This window comes from Gavia stellata, chromosome 7 (assembly GCF_030936135.1).
Source record: "Gavia stellata isolate bGavSte3 chromosome 7, bGavSte3.hap2, whole genome shotgun sequence".
NCBI lineage: Eukaryota > Metazoa > Chordata > Aves > Gaviiformes > Gaviidae > Gavia > Gavia stellata.
In genome coordinates, this window is record NC_082600.1 from 19,732,128 (window position 1) to 19,750,674 (window position 18,547).

Consider the following 18,547-nt stretch of genomic DNA (forward strand, 5'->3'; position numbering starts at 1 on the left):
AACTGTATGCTCAAATTAATAGAGTTTGAAGCCAAGAGGATCAATTTTTAAAACCCCTGACCTTCTATATATCAGAAGGTGCTAAATTTGCTTTAGTTTTTCTATTAATACAGATTTAACTAAAGCGTATCTTCCAGAGGACATCCAATCTTGATAAGAACACATCAAAAACTGGAGAAACCATTGCAGCTGCACTCTTTATTAAGACTGTATTTTTATTCTTAATTTTAATTGATCCCTTATTTGTTTCCAGCCGTTGGTTTTTATATCTATCTTTACTAAGCACTCTGTAATACTGGTGACTTCATAGTCTGATGGTAGCTTCTGTAATCAGGTCACCTTCAAATGTCCTTTCTGATAAGAACGTCACCATACTTGCTGACAGTAGGGCATGTTCTCTAGCCTTTCAGTTATCTGTTGCTCTGTTGAACTGTAGCCAGTTTTCATCACATGTAAACAAGAACTGCACAAAATATTTCAGTATCATTTATCACTGCTTCGTACAGAGAATCACCTGCGTTGTGTCTGTTGGAAAGGATTGTGTTAATTATTTTGAGCATTATTACTTCGTTGGGGGCTTATATTCAATTGCCTGTTTGCTGGCATTCTTATTTGCTTCTTGGCGCAAAGGCTGTATTTGTTCCTATAGCTATATGCTGGGTTTTAAAAAGAAATCCAGCTTGAGAGCTATTAAGCCGTGCTGCTGAACAAATTGTTTGTGAAGTTTCCTACTGTGCTGTTATAAGGAACTTTTTATTAGGAGAGTATATGACACATAAATTAGAGTTCTGTTGGATTCAAGTAGAATTCCCAAGTGAAGGGTCTTAAAAGCAGTCAGCCCTACCTCCTCCTTTTAAAAGAAGCTACAAACTTACAGACAGTACATTGTTGTCAAATTCTGAACTGTGAATGAAGTAAACACTGGGAACTCTAGGTTTTTCTTTTAATGTTAACCTTTTTCTTCTAAATGATTTATTTATGAGTAATTACAAGACTGTCAGAAGGGCACTTGCTGAAAGTATGTACTGACTAAGAGAAACTGAATTTGCTAGCTTGGCTTCCTCCTACTTCCTCATTTCTTTTATGTTTCCTTTAACAGTCATCGGAAGTTTTTCCTTTATATGTAATTTTTGAGTGCAAGAAGTGACTTGCTAACACTTTATTTAGGAAAGGTTAATAGATTTAGATTCTTTCAAATTATCAATATTGAATAATATTTGTTCCAACATAATTTTATGCATTCTGTGTACTGCTTTCCCACTTCAATTACTCTTTGGGGTCTGTCAGTTAACCTGATTTAATTTACACAAGCAGTTGACACTATGACAGTTTGTTACAGAAATGAGATGCAACTGTATGAAGCATGCATGTGAATGTTAAGTTTTACATCAACGTACTAATTTTTTCCCTTAAATTCAGATCATATGAAAAAAAGCTTACGTCTGTTAAAAAAAAAATTCTTTTCAGACTTTAATATCTTTCTATAGTGTTACATTCTGCATCACCCTTTTTGTGAATTTTTGTTTTGTTTTTTTAAATACAGGATCATTGTCAGACTAGTTAGTCTAAGATTTCAGAAGTCATACATTTAGACTTGTTGAGGTTTTTTGTGGTTCTCTTTGTTTGTTTGTTTGTAAAGTAGTGCCTAGGTTTAAAACCAGAACAACTTCTTTTAAATTTGGTAGCATTCCAGGATTTGAAGTTGTGGGATATATCAAACGGGCACTTGAATGTGAAGCCAAAATGAAATATTATATAACTCTACACAGAACTGGTATTTGTCATCTTTCTTTTATTCTCTAATAAGTAACAGGCTGTCTATCAGAGTTGATTATATATGAATTTTATTCTTATATTTAAGCTGTTGTAGAAATTAATGTGTTTGTCAGGGAGACCAAGCTGTTGTTTGACACTTTCTGTGTGGCTTGTTTGTCGGTGGTTACCATATTTCTGGGACTCCCAGTATATTAATTACTAACCTACCATCTTTTGATAATTGGTTATAATGTAAAAATACTGTTAGCTGAAGTTAGAAATGCAAACTGTTAAATTACTTAAAAAGGTTCTCTTAAAACTTAAAGTTTACTTGAGGTAGGTTAAACATAAAACAAAGCTAGTTGCGTTTTTAATCCTGCATTGTAAACAAGTGGATATGATGCATCCTTTTTAAATTTTAGCTTCTTCAAGGGGGATAGCTGTTCACTGTTGTAAAGGGTGTGCTAGCTTGACCTCACTGCATACAGAAGAGTCCTTAAAGGGTTCTCAGCAGGGCTTCTGGTGTGTTACATTGAAGAACTAATATTTTTTAAAGCAAATACCTTCAGTGTTATTCACAGCTCTTCCTTACGTTCTTCAAGCCCTGACCAATGTAAATAATTTATATAATACAGGAATAATAATGAAGCTTACTCCCAATCCTAACTGAAAATAGAGCATTCTGTTCAGTTTTGATCAGGATATGGGCATATGGACCCTTCAGAAGAAGTCTAGTGGAATTAAGATTGCTGTAGAAGGTTTCTTGGTCTGAGGGACTGTAGGAAGATTCCTGATTACCACTACATTGAGTGACACTACTCTAGCAGGCAGAATGACCGATAGCATGTCATATTGCCAGATTTGAAGAAGGAATTGGGGAATGAAAGGCAGGTCTTTTCCATGCAGTAGTGTGTGGAATACAGATACCCAGCTATGGCTAATCCAAGCTGGTGTGCTCGTATAGTGCACAGCAACTTGCAAAAACTGCTTTCTTGATCCCAAAAGCAAAGCAGCTGGTTTTAAAATGATACCCAAGGGTAAGCAATCCCTTTTCACTGAAAGAACTAAGAGTTCTCAGATACTAAATCTTACTTGTTGTGTAGCACAGCTCGGTCTTCACTACTTGAATTTTTGCTTCATTCTACATAGAATAGAAATATCCTTAATAACTTAAGCCAGTATTGACAAATTAACTCCTCTTGATCTCCTGACATTAGATTGTTGCTGTGGAAGGGAATTGGTGGTTGTAGCATCTGGGTATTTTATTTTATTTCAAAAAGCGAATCAGGCTGGCTGAGAAGGAGGAGGTATAATTAAGACAGCGATTTTATTTTGGAGATTCACAAGTTCTTAACTATGCTACAAATTACACTGGTTGGCTGGTAGGGAAAGCTTCAGATCATGATGTAACAGATTAGTTTGTACTGATTAGGAAATAGAGCACTAGCAAGAACCTCAGAAGTCACAAGGCTCCATTATTCCAGTTGTCCTATCTTTAATACTTTTAATGAACTGACCAGCTGTATTTTAAGAACAGTTAGGTTATTTGCTCCACCTCTTCTGCAGTCTATCCAGAACAAACTGTGAGGAAGCAATCTGTTCTATAATTTCATTTATAATCTTGAGACCTAATTTCCCCCTTTAATGTTTTAATAGTCTGTATGGCCTTTATATATACTCATTTTTGTGGAAACATTATAGTCTAGATAAATTGTTCTTTTTCCCTTCATAGTGCTTGTCTCATCTGTATTTATAGATAGAATTTGTACTTCTTCCTGGCTTTTTTTGCTAGACTGACTAAATGAAGTATTTTTCATACTCTGCAGTCTCCAGTCAGCTGATCACTATTGCAGCCTTTTTTTGCAGCTGCTCCAATTTGAAATTTCTCGTGTGTGTGTTTTTAACTGTTATAATGAGAATTATGTACAATATTCCAGATGTGGTCTCACCGGGGTATTGCACAGTGGCACTGTCTCTTTCTGCTCCAACGAGTACGTTCCAGAATTCCATCTGCCCTCTTCACAGCTGTCTCACCTTGGTGAACTTGGTTGTTAGGCAGCTCTGGTTTGAACTAACTGTTACACAGGTTGTTTGGTACAATCTCTTTATTAAACTTGAACTATAACCCATTTTTCCATTAACAATGTTATCTAATACTCTTTTCAATTTTTGTATTGTATTTTTTATAAATTTTTGCATGTTATTAAGATTGTCTATATTTGTCTGTGCCTTCCCTCTTAAAAAACATTGGCAATATAGTTGCTGTTCCCCAGTCATTACAGAAGTGATATTTTCTTTAAAGTTTCTACTTTAGAAAGGAGAATCTTACATGTCACTGTTTCCATAATTCTGAGAAATTGATTATTTTTGACTGCATTAACTTCAATCATTTTTAAAGTGTTCCTATTCTCCATTTGTCATTGTTTTCGTAGATAAGGATTATGATGGTGGTTGGGGGCTCATTCCTGAATACCCTTACTCATCATCCCATTGTCCCTGTTTAGTATACACCTTTTTTTTCCTACTTGAGTACAAAAAAAACTTTAAAGACTAAGTTTTTTTGTATAATAACCTGTTCAGGTATAGTTTAACTGTACTTTTTACTATGTACCTAAGATGCAGCTTTCTGTGCTGATTTTTTTCTTTCTCTTCTCTCCCCTGTCTGTCCCCTGCTATTCTTGATAGGCTCTCTGCATGTTTCTGATGTCTTACTTGCACAATGTTATCAGTGATTGGCTTGTCAAACATCGAGTTTTACCCCTTCAACTTGAGACGCAAATCCTTAAATGTTTTAGCATCTTTGTGTTAAAGCCCAGGCTTCTGCTGTATCTCGGATGTCTTTGCTAACCTTTGCTATCAAATTATTTGGTTGTATGCTGCTGAAGTTCAAAGACCTAGTTATAAACCCGTTTGGGATTTTTCATTCTTTATTTAAATAAAAATCCAGTAATATATGGATTAGGTTACAAGCAGCTGTTTTATAATGTCCTCATTAGTAAGTGACAACAGTCTTGAAGTAATGGAGTCATTTGCTGCTTCAGTAGCTATTTCATAAATTTATCAGCTATTAGCTCCAAGAATAGCTAAGCCCTTCCGCTTAAGAGTTTTGATTTGTTCTCCGTTTTGTGTCTGGGTAATTAGTCTCCTAAAATGATACAAGATCTGCAGATCTTTAACGTTAGATAAAGATCTGCAGATCTTTAATGTTAGATAAAAATAAAGTAATCAAACACTGATGCTGGAACAAATGCCCCATTAGTCTAATGTCTTTAACAGACCCTGTTTTACCTACTTCCCTTCCCCAAAGGATTTGACCCAAACAAATTTCTGTTCTTGTCTGTTATATTTCTGTTCTTGTCTGTTATATTTATTCCACTTTGACACATCACTGCCACACATTGTTCTACTCTTCATTTCTATTTTGAATATTGTCTATTCCTCAGTACTTGCATTCTTAGTCATGAGTGCTGTCCCACCATGCTGTGGTTACTCTGTCACGTTTCATTCTGCACTGCATGCCAGTAATTTAAACCCCTGACTCCTACAAACAGATAATTCATGGTACTCATAAAATGTACAGCTTGATTTTCATCATCCTGTCTCTTGACAGTTTTATCCATTCTTCACCGTTTTTAATAGTGTATTAAAAACAGGTGTGAAAATGTCCCTGTAAAGTTTAAAATTCTTTGTGTCAGTAATGGAAGCTGTATTCCAGAAGAGTTGTCTCCACAGATGCTTGAAGCTGACCTTTCAGAAAATCCTTTTTCAGATGACCTACCTCATGGTTTCCAAAACCTTCCTGAACTGCTTGTTTGCCTTGTTACGAAGTCATACCTCCAACCATATTTCAGGGGAACTTGGAAGAATTAAGTTAATTTGGGAGACCTGTTTTTCACGTGGTGTTCTTCCTGCCCATTGCCGCCTTCCTCTTCCTTCCCCCATTTATTAAGTAAATGTTTAGTTGGCAGGTCTTCATTTTGTTATTAACATCCCATCTCAGTTTTCTGAAGTGTCTTAGTTATTTTGTGATTGATAGTCAACATATTTCTTGAACCCAGGGAAACTGCTCTGTGTGGCTTTGTAAATGCAACCTTTTCCATTCGCAAGATTATTTTTGGTTTAGTGTGGATAATCCCACACCAGTTTTCCCCCCCCCCCCCCCCGCCATTAGATACAGTTGCCTAGCTTGTCTTTTATTAGAATCATGAATATTTTTCCATCATACTTTTGTTTATTGTTTGTTTTTGGGGAACGTGCAAACATCCAGTCCCCTTGATTGCCACAATGCATAAGAAAAAGGGATGGTGCTGCATGTGTACCTGGTGTATCCAAAAGCATCAAACTCTGATGTGTTGCTTTAATTCTTACATTTGTCTTCTGCTATCTTGCCCTTGAATCCTGCACTAGTAGTCCAGGTTCTTACAGTTTTGTTGCACAGACTCCTGCTATTTTGTACACAAGTTTAATTTCTTAATAATCAAATCCCCTCCCTTTCTGTCTCCTGCTCAATTTTTCTTTTAGCTCTTGCATGCTGAATCTTAGCGATTTACTGACCCTGTGCCTTATTCTCTCTGCTACAGAATTCCTGAAAGTCTTAAATGCTTGAAGGCTGTTAATGTAAAGTCAGTCTATCTGTAAACTGTATACAATCAGGTATATATTATGATTATCTTCTTTCTAGAATGACTTGTAAATTCAGTGCTTCTGAATTTTATTATGTTCCATATCTTTTGTAAAGTGCTTTATGATCATGGATTTTAAAAAATTGAACTTCTATAGGCTCTTCAAACTGTAAAAAGTACTCTTCTTTTTACGTACAGAGAAACAGGAAAGGGATTGTATGAGGTAGATTGCTGTGATTTTGGGTTTGGGTTTTGATGCCTAGGTCTTGTTGTTTAGGCAGGGGTGGGGTGTGTGTGCATGTGTTAAGGGTAGAATAGGTATAGTAGTGTGAGGGGAGGAGGATGTTATTTGTCATTTTTCCTTCTCTATTGAGTAAAATGATGGACAGACCTGGACATTTTTTCTTCCAGTGATTATAGTCACAGCTAAACAAACATCTAGAGAGGACCGCTCTGCCAAATGAAATAAGACTTTCTTATTTATATAGCTCCCTGTATACTCAAATCCTATTTACTGATAGGAAGAAGGCTAAACTGGTGTAACTGATTACTCTGTTCTGCATTCTACAAGACATCAGGTGAGGCTCTGATGACCTTACTTACCTTGCTTATCCACAGGTCCTCATTCTCTTAAACCAACTCAGCAACCTGCCTTTTGTTTCCTCCTCAGTCCCTCCAACACACACATTGTACAATTAAGGTAGTGTGATTAATTTTTAGATTTACACGCTGGGTAGTTTCTGCAGAGGATGTTCAGTGCGACGCTAAAGCTTTAGCTACTGTAACTTGCTCAGGCACTTGATGTCACTTCTTATTCTTGAGAAAACCCTCTGGCAGTTTGCAGTTACTATTAGCAGCCTTGAAGTTTGTATTTGGGATAAGAAAATTCTGAGCTTTCACACATGCCCACCTTCTACACCCTTCTCAGTCTTCCCACACAAACCATATGACCAGTCATATAAACTTTTCACTTAGCATGGTTAAGGTTGCACTGGAATAAAATGCCAAAGTATACCTGGGTTTAAAAACAGAAAGTGTGCTAACAGTTTTATATGCACCCTCTCCTCCAGCTTTGTGCTCTTTAATCTTGCAATTTACTAAAAATTGCTTTTAAATTAGTATTTTTCTAGTGTATTATCTGTTCCTGGATGCTGTGACTCCTATAAATGTGCATACTAATTGACTATATCCTTTATTGTCACATTGCATTAATATTCTCTAATTATCCAGGAAGGCGTCTAAGTTAATCTCTGTGGAGAATCTTCTACTGATACATGGAATGTAAAAGGAATATACAGTCATCATCTTATAAGGCTACTCACTTTATTTGCCTTGCTGCCATTAGAAACATCAACTTTGAAATCAGAATTATTTGTAGTGGCTTCCAGCAAACAAGTTTGCTGCCATTATGAATGGTTTGCTGCATATTTGATGAGTGATGTGCTTTCTTCAGGTTGTCACTTGTAAATGTTCAAAATTCAAGTCAAACATCAATTTTAGTGCCTGCTGATGGCAACATAATGTAGAGTGGAGCTACATTTTCTTGTTGACCTTACCAATGCTGACTACCTCCCATGAATCTATCTGGTCTAGTGGTATCTTTTTCAGTATAGCCCCTTCCATTTCCTATAATAGCAGTTGATATTATAGGGAAGCAGTATGCATCACTACCAAGTTGTTTTCTTTTGTAACTTATATGGTAGATAACTATCATCTGAGCCAGTTAATAGAAAATACTTTCCTTTCTCATAAAAGTAGTAAAGATTTTCTTAGTGAAGACATCTCTTTTCTCTTTAACATATGAAGTACTGGTTTTAGTGGTCCTGTTAAGCACGACAATATAGCTTAGTGATACTAACTTTAAAAAAAAAATAAAAAATCCTGTCAACTATTGTTTCTGTCCTGTTGAAAAAGCCATCTTATAAAAGGCACTGTTACTTTGGTGATGTTAGATATTTGACTTTATTGTAATTACTTCATGAACCAATTATTTAAATTAACACTGTCTTTGAAGTTATCTTTTCTCCAGTTTGGTGTGATGTTGGCTATCTTTAAAAATGTTTTGCTTGAATTGGAATCTCTTTTCTTTCTCTTTTAATTTCCTTTCCCTTTTCACTAGATTACTGTTTACGAAAGTCAAATTGGAGTCCCTGTGCAGGGGCCCGGATGAAGCACTCCTTACCTGTAAACACATGCTCCAGATTTGGAAATCGTGCTATAATCTCACTAACCCAAGGTAAGATGCTGTAGAATTCTAGGCTACTCGGAACCTTGCTCAGTAGCGTTTCGGGGCAATATTAGATCAGCAGTTCTGCTTTTACTTGGTCTGGTATTTTGTATGAACAAACTAATCCTCTCCGAATTTGAAGTGCAAAGATATGAGATATGATGGACATGCAGAAGCTACCCAGAGTTCTGTGAAGTAAGGTATGCCAAAGCTAATAAACTCTGAAGTGATGAGGACTGATTACAGAGATTGGGTAAGTCTGCCATTCTTCTTGATGGCACTCAACACACACACACGCACACGCACACCCACCCACCCACGCCTGTTATAGAGCCTTTTATATTGGCTAGTGGAGAGATTGCTGTAGTGGAGATTTAGTTCAAGGACTTTCACTAAATAAAATGAAGGAGGACTAGATGTTAATTAAGACTGTAGAAGCATCAGAGGTCACATGGATAAATATGATGTGCTTGCAAAGTCAGCCTGGCTTTTTTTTTTTAAGGGAGGTCTTGCTTATGAACGTATTTAGGTTTTTCAAAGGCATTAGCAAGTATTTGAATAAGTTGATGTAGTCCTGTTTGGTTTTCCAAAATGCTTCTGTGAAGGTCCTTTGCCATATGTATTTAGATTAGCTGTGAAATAAATGGGAAGGCCACTTTGCAGAAATCCATGCTGGTACTATTCAACACATTTATCAAGTACCTGGAGAAGAGGACAAGCAGAATTTCCTGCTATCTGGTTGTTTGAAGGGTTGACAGTTTCTGGAGAAGAGATGCTACAGCAGAAGAGCTCTGTACCAGGTGGCATCAGATACCTGTAGAGCAGTATGTTGAATGTTACCTGTTCAGTTTTTGCTCTTACTTTGTTTGACCTCAGTTGTGTAAACACATACATCTCTTTCAAGGAGATTGAAAGAGTTAGCCTAATGGCCAATGAGGGGAAATTGCTTCTCTCCTTAGTGAGCTAGTGAGCAGTTCAGAGCAGGAAAGTTGGGAGGGTGTGGCAGGAAAAACCTGGGAACAGACCTGAGTCACAGTCACAGAGAGACTCTGATACTGCGCTGTGGAGCAGGCAACAGGACTGAGGGGTTATAGAAAGCAAGGACGTCAGCAACCAGAAAGGCTTGAGCTTGAATTATTTTCAACTTGAAGTCGCTGAGCTAGCAGCAGGGACCTGGGAGAGAATTTCTCTTCTAACTTAGTGGGTGGTGGTTTATTTTAGTGGGCTGGTTGTGCGTGTGGGGAGGGGGATTTAAGATTTTACTGTCAGAATGCTGTGCTGAGCAGAATAGTTACAATTGCTATGTAACCTTAATTTCAGTGAGGCTTTGCATGTACTCCAGCACAACTGTTCACCTTCCATCTCTGCTGTTACATCCTCTAGACAGATAAGGGCTCTAATCATGGCTTGTCATTACTTTGTTGTTATTTTTGTTGTGCTAAGAGCTACTGTGCCATGTTAAATACACATTAAGTAATGCTTCCTTCAGACATCAGCAATGGCTGTGAAAACTTACTCTTGGCTGTCTCAGCTTCAAACAGCAATTTTTGCTAACTTTGATGTCACTGTTCTCCTTCAAGAACATCTAAGTGGAAAAATTAACAAGGACTACTTTGCATCTGATAGTTTTTACTGCTTTTTTATCTTGACATTTAAAGCTTTTCTTGAAGTTCTGATTTATGGTAACAAAATCAAATTAGGAATGGAATGGACAGGAGCTGTGGATAAGTGTCATGATGGAAGAGGCACGCTTCATGAATCACACATTCAGAGTTATATCAAACAGTGAATATGGATACCAAACTGTGACCTTTCTTTAGACGATCCATGTGAAAATTAAGGGCTGAATACCTTCATATTGTATCATGGTGATCTAGATCTGTCTGACTGGTATAACAACTAACACTCAGACCTGAAATGTGACTGGGAAGTTCTATTCACCCAGCTGCACTCCAGATGTAGTGAAGAATGATGATGCAGGATTGTGTGAAAACTTAAATCTTCCAACCGCTGTAATTTTAACACATACTTCATTTTGTTGAAAAGCACCGTTTGAAAATCATGTCTCCCACTGGAAGTAATTGACGCTTTTTTAATAGTTCTTTAAGCCAATAATAAAAGGTCTTTTAATCATTTGAAACCTTTTTAGAATGTTGTTTTTCAAAGTTTCAAATATCCTTTTTCTATTCTGATTTAGACTGAAAACTAATCTTCATGTATCATTTTCTCAATAAGAACTCACTTCTTTGATAAAGCTGTGTTTTATGATAAATATTTCTTCTTGCAATTAATCAGATTTTGTGGAATAAACTTGCGTTCAGTGTCCTCAATAATCTTTCAATAATGAAAATAAATTATGTATACCTAGATATACCACACAAAGTAAGGGGTAAATGCAACACTGTGCCTTACCTATGTTCAGCTAATGTAGAACATTTTTCTTCTGTCTTTAATTGGCATACAAACATTTTCCTCATGAGGTGGTTAATATGAATTTAAAACTTACTTTGTGGTGCAAGGCTTGGAAGGTTTAAATGTTTATCTTCAGCCTGCTGCTTGAAGTTCATTAGAAAATAGTTCAATCCTTTTCCAGTTCTTACTTTGCATTAGGTAAACAGAACAAACCACAATGCCAGTGCTGTGCTTAGAAGATACTTACGCTAAGCCTGGCTCTCCTTGTCAGCAACATTTGACATGTCATTACTTGTGGTTTGAGGAAGTAATTAATACAGTGGTTACCAGAAAATATGCACCAACTGATGTAACAACTGTAGCTGATAACGTGCGTCCCAGAAAGTTCCCTTCTGTTCCTGTGGATTTCTATAATGGCATCATTTTGTAAGGAAATCAGTCATGCAATAATGTTAGGGTAATGCAAAATTTTATTTATACGATTTTAGTAACAGCTGTACAAAGAGGGGAAGTTGTTTCACTGGTTTAAGTGTGCAACTGTAAAGAGTTGCTGAAAGGTTTCTTGCCCTTCTCTCAGTTCAAATTCGGAAGGATGGGATTTTAAAATTAAGGCAAATGGAAAGGTGTACTGAATTCCAGTCTTGCAATTTAGGTTAAAGTCTCTTAGGCTTTACTTTAAGCTAGGAATTTTGTGGAGTTTTTTCTCTTCAGTGAGAATCAAATGTTTGCACTCTGCTAAGTTGGGCTAACAGCCCAATTGCTTTAAAGCTGAATTCTTTTTAAGTTTGTGGGGTGCTTTTTTTTTTAAATGAGGTTTTAAAAAAAGTGTTAGTTGATAGTGAATAGTACCAGACTTACAATCTTAAAAATGAAATTACTGTATTAAACATAGAATGTTAAAGAAGGAGTGCCCGTAAGTGCTTCCTCACACTTTTCTGTCAATATGTCTCAATACTTGCCTCATCTTAAGGAGAAGGAGCACTTTGTTCTTCCGTCCCTATTCTTCTCCTGAATATCTAATAGTAGTTCTAGGAGCAATTAGTTTCCCAGAAAGTATATCAACAAGAAGACAGGTGCTAAGTTACAACTAAAGTGCATTTGTCCACAGGAGCAATCAGTGAAAATCACTGCTACTGCTTAGGCTCCTGAAGTGTTGGAAGTGTTCAAAATGTTCTTACTGTGCTATTAGGATCAAATTCAACATTAGGCAGTTAATACACGTGTGTGTGTGTGATGCCTTTTTATGTGAAGTGTAGTTATGGCATCTTTATAACATCTTTACCAAAAATTAGATGTCCTGAGTATAGTGTTTCTCTTCAGTCTGGGAAAAGTGTGGATTTTCAAACTTATATCTGCCATTTCAGCTTACTGTGAGAGCCGTACCTCATATTATATAAAAGTTTAAGGTACAATAAATCCTTTCTGAAAAGCTGTTAGCTATGAATCAAATTAAAAGCCTGTATCCCCTTCGTGGTGTATTAATTATGAAACCAGAATTGCTGAAGTAAATATGGATTTACTTTTGTGCAGCTTAATCCTGTTTTAATGCAGCTGGCTTAATACACTGTGAGTAGTTAGTGGTGCTTGATACTAAATTTGTTCATAGCAAGAACTTTTATAGCAAGAACCTGTGTGGGAGGAGGGCAGCACGCAACTTGTATCTCAGTATATAATTTTATATTTTAATAGCTTACAATTTCTATACTTCATTACAGTGATTCTGGACGTGGGAGCAGCCTGTTAGACAGAGCTATTGCTGATAGACGACAGCTTAATACAATTACATTACCAGATTTCAGTGATCCTGAAACAGGTAAGAACTGCATTTGAACAATAAAATAGGTAAAATGGTCTGGTCATATTTAGATTTTGCATTCCTTTTTTGTTTTGTTTTGCAAAATGAAATCATATTTTCATTGTTGTCATATAAGCGGAACTAGACATTGTGCAATGTAAGTTTTTTTCTTTTTTATTTATGAAGTGCTTGCTGACCACGTTCTCTGTAAATTAAAATATCTATAGTATGGATCTTGTTGAGCTTAGTGGTATCTTCTTATGCAAGGGCTAAAAATTAGTGTGCTGAACTAGCCTATTTGCCAAAGTCCTATGCTTTTCTGTCCATTTGGTATTTGCACATATTTTCTTTTTAAAAGGTAAATCAGAAAAATTTCAGAAAACTTTTAATCTCAAAAAACCTGAAGACATCGTTGCTAACTAAATTAATTAAAATCTCTAATGTATATTAAAATACAATTACATGGGTGGGTTGGCTCACTGGAGACATAGCTTTAACATTACAAGCAAAACTTACTTATTAGAAATCATATATACTGTGATATTTTGATATACGTATCAAAAATTGTGGTGCACAGGTGCACTACATAAAAGCTAAGATTGTTACATGTCAGTAAATATTTACAATATGTAACTGAATATATTAAAATAGGCAAATTATCACAATGCAAATTGATACACCTTAAAAGTCATATAACCAAAAAGCAGGTGAGCCATGCATTCTGTGAAAATTGCAGAAGGAATTACCATGATGATGCTAGTTCTGAAAACCTTTATAATATGTTACTTGCATTCTAATTATTGAGAGTTTTCTGTTTCCTGGTTTTTATCTCAAAACTATAGCATGCTTTTCCTGGCACCATTCAGATGTGAATTTCTGCTTAATCACACTTTGACACAAACAGCTTATGGGAGAGTTTGCCAGCCTATGAATTAGAATACACTAACCCATAAATTAAGATACATTGAAATGTGTAATGTATCTCTTTGTTTAATATCAGAATTGTGCAGTAGAGAAAAATCCAATTTAGATACTTGACTTCTGAAAGTTAAAGTTGGATCGAATGTTCATTCAATTTTGAACTCATGTAAGTAAATACAAAGTGTTTTGTGCTTGCTATAGTGGCAAACAGTTTTGATTACAAAGATCACCTGATTTCAAGGAGTTGCAATATGATATGGTCTGAAGTATGGCATAATTTAGCTTGCTGCCCCTAATGTGGAATTTTCTGTCGTCTTGTATTCGTGTAATTAAAGTGTATAGATAACATTATCTCATTTTATAGTGATCATTCGATATTCTAGTCCAGCTCATTGTTTCATTTTAAGGACAGAACTAGATTTTAAAGGTTTCATATAAATATATAGATGGACATAGATACAGATAATCTTTATGCCTTCAGAGAAGTGCTTGTTGGGGAGGAGTTATGAGAGGTTTTTTGTGATTAGTTGTGGTTTTGTGTTTGTTTTTCCCCCATGGGGACACAAAACTCTTGATCTACACCTTTGGGGTGTCCTATTTTATATCTGCCACACTTGAGAGCATAATGAATTGGTGCTTTTTAAAGACTGCATGTTCCTCAACGTTTTTAAGTAAAGATGAACCCTCATCCAAAACAGTGAGCTTTTCAAGAAGCTTGCCCCAGATTCAAATCCTGCAGCCAGTATCTTGTTTGGAAAACAGGATCTGTACATATGTTCTGATTTTTCTAGAAGTTCCAATTTGTCTTTTTTTCTGAGTCTCAGCTGTGTTCACAGAATCACTAAGGTTGGGAAAGACCTGTAAGATCATCAAGTCCAACCATCAACCCAACACCACCATGCCCATTAAACCATGTCCCACAATGCCTCATCCGCACGTTCCTTGAACACCTCCAGCGATGGTGACTCCACCACTTCCCTGAGCAGCTTGTTCCAGTGCTTCACCCCTCTCTCAGTAAAGAATTTTTTCCTAATAACCAGCCTAAACCTCCCCTGGCACAACTTGAGGCCATTTCCTCTTGTCCTGTGGCTAGTCCCTTGGGAGAAGAGACCAGCACCCACCTCTCTGCAACCCCCTTTCAGGTAATTGTAGAGAGCGGTAAGGTCTCCCCTCAGCCTCCTCTCCTCCAGACTGAACAACCCCAGTTCCCTCAACCGCTCCTGATAAGGCTTGTGCTCCAGACCCCTCACCAGCTTCGTTGCCCTTCTCTGGACACGCTCTGTTGTTAGAGCTTATCTCTGCTGTCAAGGAGGATATGATGGGAAATTAAAAATATGGGGTCCCTTTTTGATTATTTTTCTTATAAAAGGTAATTGTGGAGGATAGGTTGGGGGGGGGCCCTCTTTTTTTTTTTTTTTCATTTTTTTGTGCGATTGGGGTTGTTTTTTGTTTGGTGGGGTTTTTTTAGTTGTTAATTTTAGCTGAAGAAACCTTGTTGCAATACCAATACTCAAATTCTGGTAAGGACTAGAGCTTTGTTATCTACTGTATCTATATGGTAGTATACATATAAAAGCTCCATATCCAAGTTTTGTCTAAAATTCTTCGTCCAGAAGATTATATATAAATTTTGCAGAAATTAAAAGGTTATGGTATTATAAGAATAAAAAAAGTCAAGCTTGTCATAGTGTTTGAGTGAGAAAACTTTAAGCAGACTGTCAAAAAAACATTGTTCACAAAAAGGTGGATGATAGCAACAATAGATGGTCGAGATGTTAGACCTTTATAGGCTGAAAGAGCTCATGTGCAAATTTTGTGGATCCCCAGTGTTTAGAAATGCATAAGGTATTTGAAATTTAAATAAATAAACAAATGTTAAAATAGGGGTATGCAGGAAAGGTTATTGCAGAAAATCCTCTTAGGACAGAAATGTTTGCTCCCCTCCTCTTTATACAGTATGATGCTACCATTTGTATGTGTTTATGTGTGTGTATACACATGAACACGTAGAAATTTTCCCCTTCCTAACTTTGCTTGCCACCAATAATGATGATCTCCTTTGCCTGTCCAGTCTGAGTTTGGCCAATCTGAGTACCAAGAAATAAGACGTAAAATTCAAATCTGAAGTCTTATGTACTTTCAATTTGAATTTTAAAATCCTTTTAAAAATATATCTAGCTGTAATGGGTGTAAACCATTCTTTTTCTTAGATGTATCAATCAAGCAGAAGTTGAAATTTGAAAAAAAAGAAAAGGTCTTAAAAACCAGTTTTATATAGAGCTCTTACCAATCCCATAATCAGATATGATTAAATGATTCAAGTTTTAAATTTGTGTAACCTTTGAAGTATAAGAGTGCATTGTGGATTTCTTACAAGGCTAGACTGTTAATTCTAATGCCCTGATCAATAACTGTGGCAAATCTACTTTTAAGTTTGCCCTCTATTTCAGCTGGTTTGCCATGAGTGGCATGCACCTATACTTGTATATATTGATGAAGAAAATAAATACAGAGAAAAAAAGTTTTCATGAATCAATCACTGAAGTAAAATCTCACAGGGAGGCAGGCACATTTCCTGTCCAAAGTTAGATATGCATATGCAAATCACTTAAGACTCAGCTGGCTATTTTGGTTAAGGTAAGTTGCACTCTATCTCTTCAAAAACATTGGTTGCAGTCCACTGAGTTTATCGTAGGAAGAAACGATAGTAGCTGAATTTTAAACTTTGGTCTTTATTTCCCCTTAAATGTATTTTATAAATCTACGCATTAGAACATAAGGAAAAATCTTTAATTTGTTTTTTTAATCTAGTTTAGTATGGAAGGAGAGTACATATGAGTACAGGGTTTGGGTTTTTTTTATGTTGCTTTCAGAATAAGTGATATTTATTTTATGTAGAAGCCATTTCCATCTTACTGAATGGTGAAATAAATGCTTTGCATTTTTTGGCATCCATGAGTCCATTAAACCCTGTTCGTGGTCTTTTTTCTTTCCCGCCCACCCCCCACCCTCCCCCCATCCTTATCATTCTCTTTGTTTCACTTTTTAGCCTCTGATACTTCCTCATCTTCTCTCTCAAGAACAGAGTCTCCTCTCCAACTGTTTGTATCTTCTCATCTTCCTCATCCTCATCCTAAACCAGATACCTTTGTCTGGCCCCATGCAGCTTCTCCATACTGTGACCAAGTTCCTGAGCCCTGTACACCTCCTCACTGTAAATTGGTTTTCTATTCCTGATGGGCGTGTTAGTTTGTGCTGTATTTTTCTGATAATCTTCGTAACTGATAAACCGTGTTTAAACAGTTTCAGTTTCAACAGAGTGTCAATGAAATCCGGCCTTTCAGGTGCACTTCATTGAATACTGAATGGGTTTTAAGAGTTTCATCAGAATAGACCGTTTTGTTGATTCCCAAAAGAGGTAAAGTTACAGACATATTTAATATTCTGTTCTCAAGACTGTTACAGAAAATGAAAGGTGTTTGGTAAAAGAGGTTATTGGCCAAGACTGCTTTGTAGCATTTACTGCCGGAAATTATTTCCATTGCTGGCATCTTTTGCCTAACAAGACTCTCCTTTCCACAGAACTCCCTTATCTGTACAGTTTTTAATGACTTAATTTCAGATAGCCTTAGCTAATTGCGTCCAAAACCTTCCCTGAAAATTCATATGAAGGAAGAAATTGCTGAAATATTAGTGTGTATTTTCATATTGCAGGTAGGGCATAACAGAATGATTCAGAGGTACAAGAGCAGTGAAAATCAGCATTATGCTGTTTCAAGAGCCATTCTGTTCATTGAAATTATGCCAATTTAAACATGCTATAAGATCAATTCCCATGTTGTTTGAATACACACTGTACAGTAATGCTGCCAGAGTAGTTCAGGTGGCAGGATAAAATCAGCATAGTTTTCCAGCCATTTTTAACTCCTTTTCATTTCTGTTAAATTGTCCTTCGCTCATAGCTTTATGCATAAGCACTGTTTTTGTCACTGCGTTTACTATAATCCAATCTTAAGAAAATTCATTTTTGACACCTAGGCTTTAACTGATATCATGTTAAAGATATTAAATCCTAACAAAATGTAGAAAATAAATCTTTGAGTATTAGCAAAATTCACTTGTTAAAATAGCTGACACAAGACCAGAGTTTTGAAAACACTAGCTCGTATGCAAGCCTGTAACTGGAAATTAAGGAAAGCACTTCTTTAGACTCCAGGAAATCTGTGTCCTACAGAAGTTTAACTAGTTGAAGTCTGACTTTCTTCTTGAAGCATTTGAATAGCTGATTGATTGCTACTACAGGTTTGGGTGTCATTGAGTTGAACTTGCTCAGACCTACTTTATAAACAGTACATCCCAATTAGCATTAAATTACTTGTTCTTTGCAGAGCTACAAGTTAATAAGAACCCACTCAAGAATGAAGGCAAACTGAAAGAATGCAGAAGCCCATGCGCGGATTCCATTATGTAAAGCCCAAGTTTTCCATTTCCAAGCTACTGTATCCTCAAGGAAAGGAGCTTCTACCATATGCATGAGAAATAGTGGAACCGTGAAAAAAACCCCAGATATTGGAGTCCTTCGTATAGTGTAAATAATTAATGAAAGTTAAAGCTCTCTATCTTTGAGTAAGTAGAGGTTTGCCTAGATGGTTATAACATGTTAGTATAGTTACCAGGGCTGAAAATCTCATGTTCTATATCTTGCTCAGTTCAATTCTTTTTCTAGTGAAAGAAGCAAAAGGCACTTTGTATTATTGACTTGACTTCCAATTTCTGTTGAACAGGAACATGATTTTAGGGGTGTAGCAAAGGCTC

At 36.3% G+C, this 18,547-nt stretch overlaps 1 protein-coding gene across 4 annotated transcripts in view; it reads left to right on the plus strand.

Moving 5' to 3' along the window:
• The window catches only part of TTC7B (tetratricopeptide repeat domain 7B), a 151,100-nt gene that overhangs the window by 91,102 nt on the left and 41,451 nt on the right, over positions 1 to 18,547 (plus strand). For 3 of the 4 annotated variants that reach the window (XM_059819234.1, XM_059819235.1, XM_059819236.1), the window contains 2 exons: positions 8,497 to 8,613; positions 12,732 to 12,829. In XM_059819234.1, the coding sequence (XP_059675217.1) occupies positions 8,497 to 8,613; positions 12,732 to 12,829 (215 nt within the window). Of the gene's footprint in view, positions 1 to 8,496; positions 8,614 to 12,731; positions 12,830 to 16,781; positions 16,947 to 18,547 lie in introns of all 4 variants that reach the window. The other variant, XM_059819233.1, reaches the window with a different exon arrangement.